The sequence below is a fragment of the Cannabis sativa genome, chromosome 2 (genome assembly GCF_029168945.1).
Source record: "Cannabis sativa cultivar Pink pepper isolate KNU-18-1 chromosome 2, ASM2916894v1, whole genome shotgun sequence".
NCBI classification, from domain to species: Eukaryota; Viridiplantae; Streptophyta; class Magnoliopsida; order Rosales; family Cannabaceae; genus Cannabis; species Cannabis sativa.
The window spans coordinates 90648096-90658661 of record NC_083602.1 but is presented as its reverse complement, the minus strand read 5'-3'; the positions used below and the strand labels follow the sequence as shown (position 1 = coordinate 90658661).

Here is a 10566-nt window from a genome sequence, read left to right as displayed (position 1 = left end):
TAAAATTACCCTAATTATTAGTTTCCCTAACTAATTATTTCTTAAAAAATACATAGAAATTCAAATTTCCCAATTCAAAACATGACCTCCCATGTAAATTGAAAGCATTAATCAGTTGTTTTATTTAACTACTTTATATATATATATATATGAAAGTAACAATTGTATATTAATATATTTTCAAATCTCAGGGTGGGCTTTAGCCCTCCCTCAACACCCCTAAGTCTGCCTATTTGAACGAAACTTACCCCACCTTAAAATAAGGATATACAGACAACAAAGTCGGACAATGATTAAATTCCCCCTCAGCCATAAAAACAATCTCAGAAGAATAAATGCTTATATTTATTATATTACTATGTAAGATTTGATATTAAATTAGACCATTAATAGTACACGATATAATATTCTTAAGTAGTGACCTTTAATAATTCTCTTGATAAATAAGAGAAAAAAATATTTTATTAATAAAGAAAAACCATTAATTATAAAATACAACCAATAACAATTTATTACTTTTAAAATGGAAATATTGGGAAACAAGACATGCATGCACATGTATAATACAAGTGCAACCTCTTCCCCCATTCCTTATTACTTGAAATTATTCATTATCTTTAAATAGAAATACTATAAGGAACACCCATTCCAGTCACACCAGGCTCAGAAGATGGCTTCAAAAGCTCATAAGGAGCAATCCCAGCTCCATTTCTATTCCTCAATTCTTGATTACCATTCCTTTCATCAATAATCCCTTCAATCTCCTTCAATCTCCCACTAAATTGTTCAAAAGTGGCCTTTATGTAAGTATCATCACCCCAGGAAGGCTCCAAAGCCTCCCCAAGATACTCTTCTTCGGGCGAATGAGTAGACAACACATTCAAAACCGCCATTACTTTAGCCGCTTGAAGCTTAGAAGGTAAGCATTGCAAGAGAGTCCCTTCAGGTTTGTCAATAAAGTATTTCCACTCTTCATCTGTGGGATCTTCTGTTGGGACATTGGTTCTAGCTATTGTTGCTCGGTTAGGGAAATATCCTGCATACGTGTATTGACCAAAGTTTACAGCTGCATGGTGACCGGATGTCACCCAAACTATAGTTGTTAGAATTTGAATAAGGTCTTCTGGTGTCTCAAGAGTAGGCCACCATGGCTCATCTTTCTTATCTTCATGCCCAACTGTTCGAATTTCTGTCCACCAAGATTGCAACTCCTCATCTAACTCAACTTGGCTTGAATCTGAGTAGTAGTGGTTCACATAACTAGTAACCCATTGTTTAAGGGCATCCCAGATGAGGAGGCCATCGTTGGCAAAAGGGTAATCTTCGATGTTTAATTTCAGGCCATGTGGAGAGTCAGGGTCCTCTGTTGCTATTCCTCTGCTTATAAGATCTGCTGGCAAGGCCTCATGATCGAATCGCCATAGTTTGTCATAAGCAGCAGAACTTATCTCCATTGAGAATTTACCAGGTGAGAATGTGCTTTCTATTATTCCATTTGAATTTATTAGTAGTTGACGAGCTAAGGCATTGATTTCCATTGTGTATCTAAAATGAGGGTGCAACAATCTAAATATAGGGTGCATTGCACTCAGTTGCCTTTTTGTTGCTATTATGTATGGTTCTGTCACACAATGTGTCCTTAACCTAAAACAAAAACACAAAATTAATATTAATAATGTGATTCTTAAATGTAATTTAGCACTGTTAATTAAAAAATTGAATTTATTTCACGTTAGTGTGTATAATATTTTGGCCAATTAGAATTTTTCCTTTTAAATTTTGACATGTAGTAAATTTTGCCTCCTTAACTTTTCAAGCCTTTAAAAATTCTCTTGAACTAGTGAGATTGTTGAATTTAAGGATTTTTATCCAATTCTATTCAATTTTACTAATGTGGGGATTGCCCATGTGCCAAATTGTGCCTCAGAACTAATTGATATGTAATAAATTGTATCCCTTAAACTTTCATCCATGTTAAGCCTCCATTAGTAAAATTGGATAATAAAATTTGAATCCAACAATCTCAATAGTTTAGGTGACATTTTTTACAGTCTACAAAATTTCACGGGAGGGGGGGGAGAAATTTGGTACATGTACCGAAGTTCAGAAAACAAAATTTTTAACTAATTACCTAATATTTTAGTATAATTTATGAGAGCATATGTATCATATAATACTGACCAGTGACTAACGAGTTGGTGAACACCAGAATCATGAGCAAGAACATGAGCTTTCGCGAGCCTCCATAGCCAATCACCAGTTGCATTCCAAGTAGGTGTAAAGACTTGCTTCCATTGTGGCTTATCATCCATTTGTGGTCTAGTGAGCTCAATAGCCAAAGGCCTTAATGTACCTTCTTCAGTCAGGAAAAACAATGCTCTTGATCCATACAAAGTTGTTCCTTCAAGTTCTCTTACTTTTTCCACAAATGGTAATAACAAATCCATGTAGTCTAACATAAACAACTTCTTTTGTTCTATTGCCTGCATTATAAATTGTTATATTTTTATTTATTTATTATGAATTACAAAATATTACATATACAAATATATATAGTAATTTATTAATTAGTGTACCTCTTCAACAGTCATGAAACCTTTGATCTCTTTATCAATAATTTCTTTGGTGATTGCTGATTCTGCTGAGCCATACACATTTGGATCAAGTTTACTTTTTAGTGGCCATTCCTGCACATAAATTACATATATCGTTTATATATAAGTATAATTAATTACAGTATTAAAATATATCACTACAAAAAATTTACATTGTAACTAAAAGTAAAATAATTGTGATTAATTAATATAAATTATCATTCCTATGTTGTGATTAAAAGGTCTGTGACTAAATGTATTAATCACAAAAATTATAATTTGTTGTGATTAAAAATAAAATAGTAATAAATTGTATTTAAATACTATGCTTTAGTCACAAGTAATCTTTTATTGTAACTAAAAGTCACAATTAATCACAAAAAAATTATGTTATAATTAAAAAATTATCACTAAAAATAATTATTTTTTTGTATTGCACATTGAACATTTAGAATAGCAAGAACACTATTTATTTATTATTATGATTATTATCATTTTTTTTTAGAAAATAACATTATTTTCTAATTTTAGTAAATGAATTATATATTTTAAAATTAAAATATAATTATTACCGTAACCAATTGAATGCCATGTGGATTAAGACCAGCTAGAGTCTGCCTTCCAAATTCCTCATCCCTTAACCAAAAGAATTTGTCCCCTAAAAATAATAATAACAAATTTATTAAATAAAAATAGCAAAAAAAAATTATTACCGTAATTTATGTGTGCACATATCATTATGAATATACTTACTGTCCATTGGTTCGGGAGGAACGAATTGAAGAACATCATCAACATCAGAAGCAGCCTTGACCAACCTTGGTAAGGCGGATTTGAGAAGAGATTTGTTGTGATGATTTGGTGGGATTTTGATGCCTTCATCAAAGAGTGTATCAATGGCTGTGAAATATGGGAAGCCTTCTTTATCAACTAAAAGTCCTTCTAGTGATGGTACCAATGCATGCATAACTGAGAATAGTGTCTTTGCTCCAAATGTCATTTGTTTTATTTCTGAGAAGTTTTCATCTCTAGGTATGTAGAAAAGTACGTCCGATGATAATCTTGATTCTGTCTTTGGATCTGTAATTAATTTCATTATTAATTTCCGCAAAAAGTAAAAAAAATAATGATGTGGTGTCATTTCGATAGTGGATAAGGTGGTGTTTACTGTTTAGTTGGAAGTAATGAAATTGAATGAAATAGAAATTAAATAATTTTCATTTCATTCTTTTATTTGGTTGTATATTAAAGTATTGAAACGTTATTCCAATAGAATGGTCTTTCTACTATTTTAGTGGAATGACTATTCTATTTTGAAATGGAAAGAAAAATCATTCTAATGCATGATAAGAAAAAATTTAATAATTTTTCTATGCATTTTAAATTTTATTTTATTTTATTTTTATTTCGATATGTTATTATTCTTCCCAACCAAACGTCACCTAAGGTCTCATTTAATATGTTTGGTGTAATGTAAGATTGAATAAATTATAAAATATTTTTAAATAAGTTTATAATTTTTTAAGAAATAAAAAATACTATTTTAGATTAAATAATTGTATGTAATGAAAATAAGAATATATTCAAAATAAATTAAGTAAATAAAAAATATTTGAATTTTTTGATAGTAAATATAACATATTTTCAAAAATTAAATAAATAAATATTATATATTTTAAAATAAGCTTAAACAATAAAAATAAAAAGAGCACCATTGGACTAAATTAAACCATCATCTTGGTGGGTTAAAATAGTCAAGCTTTTGGGATTTAATTTGATCTAACTCAAAAAATTACCAAACATGGCTTAGGATTATTTTATCAAATCCAAAGTTCTTATCCGGAGTTCCAAACATGGCTTAGTAGTAGTGTTCAAGTTTAGGCTTATGTCTCCCAATCAAAGAGATTCAAAATATTTAGAAAAATATATTTTTTTTTCATCACATACATAAACTTTTCAAATGAGTTAGAATTTTATCATTTTATATATATAAATTAAAAAAATATATATTATATTTTGAATTGAGTCTCAGTTACCTGATCTGGAAGGATGTCGACCGGTCCTACAACGTCTAGGGTAAGGGTGTTCTTTGCCACCAAGAACTGGCCTTTTGAGATCGGACATTAGGTCAGGACTCCCGAGATCGTTGTACACATCATAGTCGTAGATTCTTTCATGCTTCTTGCGTTGTCCTTCACCATTTCCTCTTAGGCTCTTTAGATCCTCTTCTCTCAGTTTCTTTAATCCACTTGGAGTATTCGATGGCAAGAATGACTGCATAGTTACACAAAATTATTTTAAAATTTTATACCAAAAAGAGTGTAGTCGTATATACACATGGCCAGGCGCAAGACCCCTCTCCCTGAGAGGCCTAATAACCTTTCTTTAATTTTTACGATTTTTTTTTGGATAATTACATAATACATTATTTACGTTCAAAGATTTTTTTTTTACATTATTTTTACGGTTTTCTATAAAAACAATAAGAAAACTACATAAAAGTAACAAAAAAATAACATTAAAACAACAACAAAAAATCATACAAATAATAAAAAATTAACAACAAATTAACAAGAGTACAACATAAAAATACATCAAAATGTGTTTTAAGGGATGAGACAACAATTTTAGAGTCATGTACGTACCTTATTGGTGAAAAAGACTCGTTTTTGAGGATTCTGACTCTTGGAATGAATCCAAGATTCGCAATTGATAGTAACGGGGCCATTAAGCAAGCCCTCGCCGTCAATCTTAATGTCCTTGAGGAACATCTCTTTGTGATGCTCATTCTCTACAAGAATTGCCCCAAGCTCTCCAAATTCCTTTGGAATATCAAAATCTACTTCGTATGTCACCTTACCAAGAATATCAATTAGACTGGTTTTGTGTGCATACCCTTTGATCCTCTTCCTTTCCGATCCACTTTCTTCATATGAAACATAGCATTTGCCAATTAATAATTATATGTGTAATTAAGGGAAAGTACATATAATAATAATTAGTGCTTATTGAGAAAGAGGATTCAATATAGACTTTATAGCCAAATTTTATATTTAATAAATATAAACTTTAATTTTTACATATGTATATAGCACGAATCAATTTATCTATTTATATAGTATATACAACATATATTTATGGGTCATAAGCACGACTGGTCCTAAGTTGAAATAGGTCATAGGAAAAAAAAAATTGGGCCCTTACTTTAAAAATATAGTATTTTTTAAAGGGGTAAGTTGAAAAATACCCCTTTTATTAATCAATTAATCAAATTTACCTCTAATTTTATATTTATTTGAAACATACCTCTTTTTATATGTATTGTACCCAAAATACCCTGACATAAGAGAGTTACATGGAGAGTATCTTGAACTGATAGGGACAAAATTAGTACAATGTTTAAAAAAAGAGGTAAAAATAATAGACTTTAAAAAAGAGGGTAAAAATAAAAGAGGACAATATAAAAAGGGTATAGAGTGTAATTTCCTCTTTTTTAAAAGGTAATTTTTTTTTATTTGGACCTCAAAATGAGTGGGTCCTAGGTGCGGATCTAGCCTGCCTATACCTAGGACTGGCTCTCGTCATAGGAAAAAAAAACTATTTTTGGGCTTTTTGTTTAAAAAAAATATGGTATTTTTTAAAATTAGTAAAACAAAATGTATAATTTAAAAAGATAAAGTTTTTCTTCTTTGGTTCCCTATGCTAAGTCGGCCCTAAGCACAGGCAGGGTCAATCCTGAAATGTAGTAATTCATAAGAGAACAATTATTTTTAGACCCTTATTAAAAAAATAGTATTTTTCAAAATCATTAAAAAAATATGTATTTTTAAAAGAAAAAATAAATTTTTGAACCCTGGATTAAGTGAGCCCTAGACACAAGCCTGGCACAAATCCAGCCCGCCTATACCCAAGTTAGGCCTGTATATTTACATATAGCGCACTTGGTATACATATATAATAACAAAATCAAATGTTTGAGACTATACTCACATATATAACATAGAATCATACTAAATATATATATAGATATATTATTCTTACTAGGATCAAGTTCAGCACTGGCTAGCTCAATGAGAAGTGAATGACCAAAAAAGTCTTGTGCATCATCAATTCCTTTTCCAATACCAACATTAGTCAAAACCCCACCAAGGGTTGGTAAAACAGTCACAACAAGCCTAACATTTGAAGTTAACTTGTTAATAATATTTCCAATCAAAATAGCTTTTATTGGAGCAACAAATAACCCTCTTTTGCTATGATTACTACTACTACTACTAACCCTAGCTCTATTACCAGCTGAGACTAGTAACAATGGATTAGGGTTACTAATACTACTTAGTGATCCTATATTATTATTCTCAAGAAGGAATAATGACTTTTGATTGTTGTTAAACGACCTCGAAAACGATGTCGTTTGGATAGGTCGTGTTTGCAGGTTCATCACTTGGGGCATCAACATGGTTTTATTCTTTTTGGATGAATTGGTTTGAAGATTGTATTGATATCTCTACTCTTTATATAGTAAAATGAAGTTGTGTATGACTATGTATAGATAGGGACATGAAATATAATATATATTTGCAATAATCGATCGAGATAATATATATTATTGTAGAAATAATATTATATAAATAATGTAATTAATTAATTGTTCAATTTTATGACATTGCCAAAAAAAATGAAAATAAAATAATTAGGATTTGCCCTTGAACTTTTCAATTTGTCAAAATTTATCGAAATTATTGAGATTGTTGAATTTAAAATTTTTTATCCAATGTTGTTACGTGATCATGATTATAATTATGCCCCCTTGAATTTTCATCCACATAAAGTAACTGTTAGTAAAATTTTATAAAACTCTTTAAATTCAATAATTTTAGTCTTTTGAGAAAAGTTTTAACGGTCTAAAAAGTTTAGGAGCGAAAAGAATAGTATTATTGGACACTAATATATAGGTGGCGTTGATCACGATTGGTTAGCGCAATATTTTTTAAAAAATATTTTCTTAAATTATATGAGACGGAATATTTAATTACACCAATAGCAAATTGATAGTTAGACAAGTGCTAAGCACCAATAATATTTTTTAACAATTTTTCAAAAAAAAAAAAAAACCAAAACAATAAATAAAGATTTTGGCTTATACCGACAATCTATACGTGCATGTGTTATATATATATATATATATATATATATATATATATATTATTATAATAATATTACAATAGCTAATATAAGTAAAGTTTTTAATGAGTACGTAACAAAACAAGATAAGATTTTACACAATAATTTAGATCTATACTAGCTAAGATAATATATCATAAATACGTATACCAATAAATGTTACTGTACATATATATTTATTATGGATCACCTGTTTACTGTATTATTTTAATTTGCTTATATATATTAACGATCTTATATGTATACATTGTGGTTAATTTTTTATCAATTTTATATTGGTAAAAAAAAGTAAAGATGGCTATAGTTCTTCCACAAAAATAGAAATAATAAATTAAGCAAGAAAACAAAATCATATTTTGTAAATAATTCCTTCAATGTGTAATTTGTGTTGTAAAGAATTTATTCATGAGAGAAAATTACTGCCCAAGACTACCCCTATATTGTCCAACAACACCCAAAGGTATTATATTTTTGGCTAATTAGGATTTCTTCCTTCCGAATTTTGACATGTACCAAATTATACCCTTAAATTTTTTTGACCGTTAAAAATTCTCCTTGAACTATTAGGATTGTTAGATTTAAGAAATTTTGTCTAATTTCATTCAATTTTATTGTTTCGGTGATTGTTTATGTACTAAACTATGCTCCCCAGACTTTGATATCTACCAAATCATGCCCCTCAAACTTTGATATGTACTAAATCATGTCCCCTGAACTTTCATCCATGTTAGAATTTTTTTACTAAAATTAGATAAAAGTCCTTAAATCTAACAATCTCAATAGTTCAGGGAAATATTTTAACGGCAAAAAAAATTCATGCCGGAAAAAAATCCTAATTAGCTTATATTTTTATATGGTTATTATTATACATTGTAAAATAATAAAACATTTAAGTATTATTATCGCAAATATTTTTTGTTATAATTTAATATTCGTTGATTCAGTATTATTAATTACAAAGCATATCACCTCAACGCTACTAATATATAATTTAGGGATAAGTTGAGAAATACCTCTTTTTTGTATCCATTAATTAAAAATACTCTCATATTATATTTCATTAAAATATACCCACTTTTGCGAGTGGGTTGCCCAATATACCCTTATCCTCCACTTAAATCTAGCACATAATTTTCATTAACTTAAGGGTATAATAGGGATATCCTCTATAAAAATGGGTATATTTCAAAAAATATGAAAATGAGGGTAAAAATTAAAACGTATAAAGTAAAGTGGATATACAATGTAATTTTCTCTATAATTTATCTTATAAAATGCAAGCCAACCCCTGGCCACCTAATCGACCCCATTAAACCTGTGACCACATAGAAAAATGTCAAATAAAGAGAGAAAACCTAATCGACCCCCGGAGCCCTAAGAAAGCGTGACCATCATCACTGCCCAACTAGAGCCACGCCCATGCCAAGAACGACCGACAAGCCTTGGTCAGAGGGAAGGAGACTCAGAGGCGACACTTCGTATACTTATTTTTTTGTTTTCTCCCTTGATAGGAAATTCATTACTACTATAATAAATAACATCCTAAAAAATTGAGATTAAATGTTCCACAATAAGCGCATATTAGCTAAGAATGTGTGTCCTCTGTTTTTGGGTTGGTTGTCAATGATTGTAAACATTTATTTTCTTATCTTCCACATGTTTCCGTTAATTTTATTAAACGATCAGCTAATCGAGTTGCCCACTATGTGGCTAGGGACTCTCGATTTTTTTCTGATTGTAGCATTCATGTTCAGAACTTACCACCTGATCTTTAGGACCTTTTGTATTTTGAATGCTAAATTTTAATGAAGTTTATATTTCATTTCAAAATAATAAAAAAAAAAAGCTAAGAATGTGTATTGATACAAATAAAGAAAAAGAACGATTTGTATCAAGACACTCTTTATATGAAAAATGCTAAAAGGTACAGTAATATTTAATACCACTTAGAAGTATCATATTATTATTATTATTGTTATTAAGTATTAAATTTTATAATTATTATAAAATATCGTTGTTTATTTATATAATGCAATCTTTTAAAAGATAATAAATACTACTCCTTCCATTATTGAGAGAAAATGATAATTGTAAATAAATGTGGGTGGCACATAATTAATGACCCTCTTTTAAAAAAGGGATAATGATAATGATAATGTCATGGACTCATGGGCGTATATATGACAAGTGATAAGGTACCATTAATATTGTCAAAATAGTAATGATTTCTTACACACTTCAATTGTACATAAAAAATAGTGTAAAATATTAAGCAATACATACCATATACGGTATTCGAAAATTAATGTGTTTGGGTTAGTTTTAAATAGGTTTGAATAAATAATTAGAACTAAACTATATTGTATAAATTTAAAATTTATTTAATTTTAAAAAATATAATTGGTTATAATTTTGTATTAAATTACAAATTCATAATACAAAATGATAAAATTAAAAGATGGAATAAATAACAAAATCAAATTTAAAACCGAAATATAAGATACAAAGCCCAAGCCCACAAGAGCAAGTTTTTTTAAGCCCATGATCTTTCTCTCTTTAATTGGGTCTCACTCATGTCCAAAACAAAGTAAAAAATCATGTGAAATTAAAAAATAAAAATAACAAAAAGTATTAGTGAAGAGCAATATTACAAAGTGTTATTAGTATAAATTAATATTGAGACCATGCTTATACTTTTAAAAAATTTTATATTTTAGTTGAACTATGAAATTTTAAAACTGCAAAAATTATATTATAAAAAATTAATGTAGTGTGAGCAATTTAATTA

The 10566-nt window shown here is 28.9% G+C and overlaps 1 protein-coding gene across 1 annotated transcript; it reads right to left on the bottom strand.

The window, feature by feature from the left end:
- Window positions 1–444: 444 nt before the first annotated feature.
- On the bottom strand, window positions 445–7190 carry LOC115719613 (linoleate 13S-lipoxygenase 2-1, chloroplastic). The gene is made up of 8 exons (XM_030648716.2): window positions 6636–7190; window positions 5240–5520; window positions 4631–4868; window positions 3348–3674; window positions 3167–3252; window positions 2577–2687; window positions 2182–2483; window positions 445–1644 (listed from the first exon to the last, which is right to left on the bottom strand). The coding sequence occupies exons 1-8, from the start codon at window positions 7051–7053 to the stop codon at window positions 618–620; spliced, it is 2790 nt and encodes a 929-aa protein (XP_030504576.2). The 5' UTR covers window positions 7054–7190; the 3' UTR covers window positions 445–617.
- Window positions 7191–10566: the final 3376 nt, after the last annotated feature.

Excerpts from the sequence above, each read along its gene's own strand:
- LOC115719613 (XM_030648716.2), bottom strand. The coding sequence starts at position 7,053 with ATGTTGATGCCCCAAGTGATGAACCTGCAAACACGACCTATCCAAACG. Across the intron at positions 3,253-3,347 it reads TCCTCCCGAACCAATGGACA|GGGACAAATTCTTTTGGTTA; the intron begins GTAAGTATATTC and ends TATTATTTTTAG. Across the intron at positions 2,484-2,576 it reads GTTTCATGACTGTTGAAGAG|GCAATAGAACAAAAGAAGTT; the intron begins GTACACTAATTA and ends TTTATAATGCAG.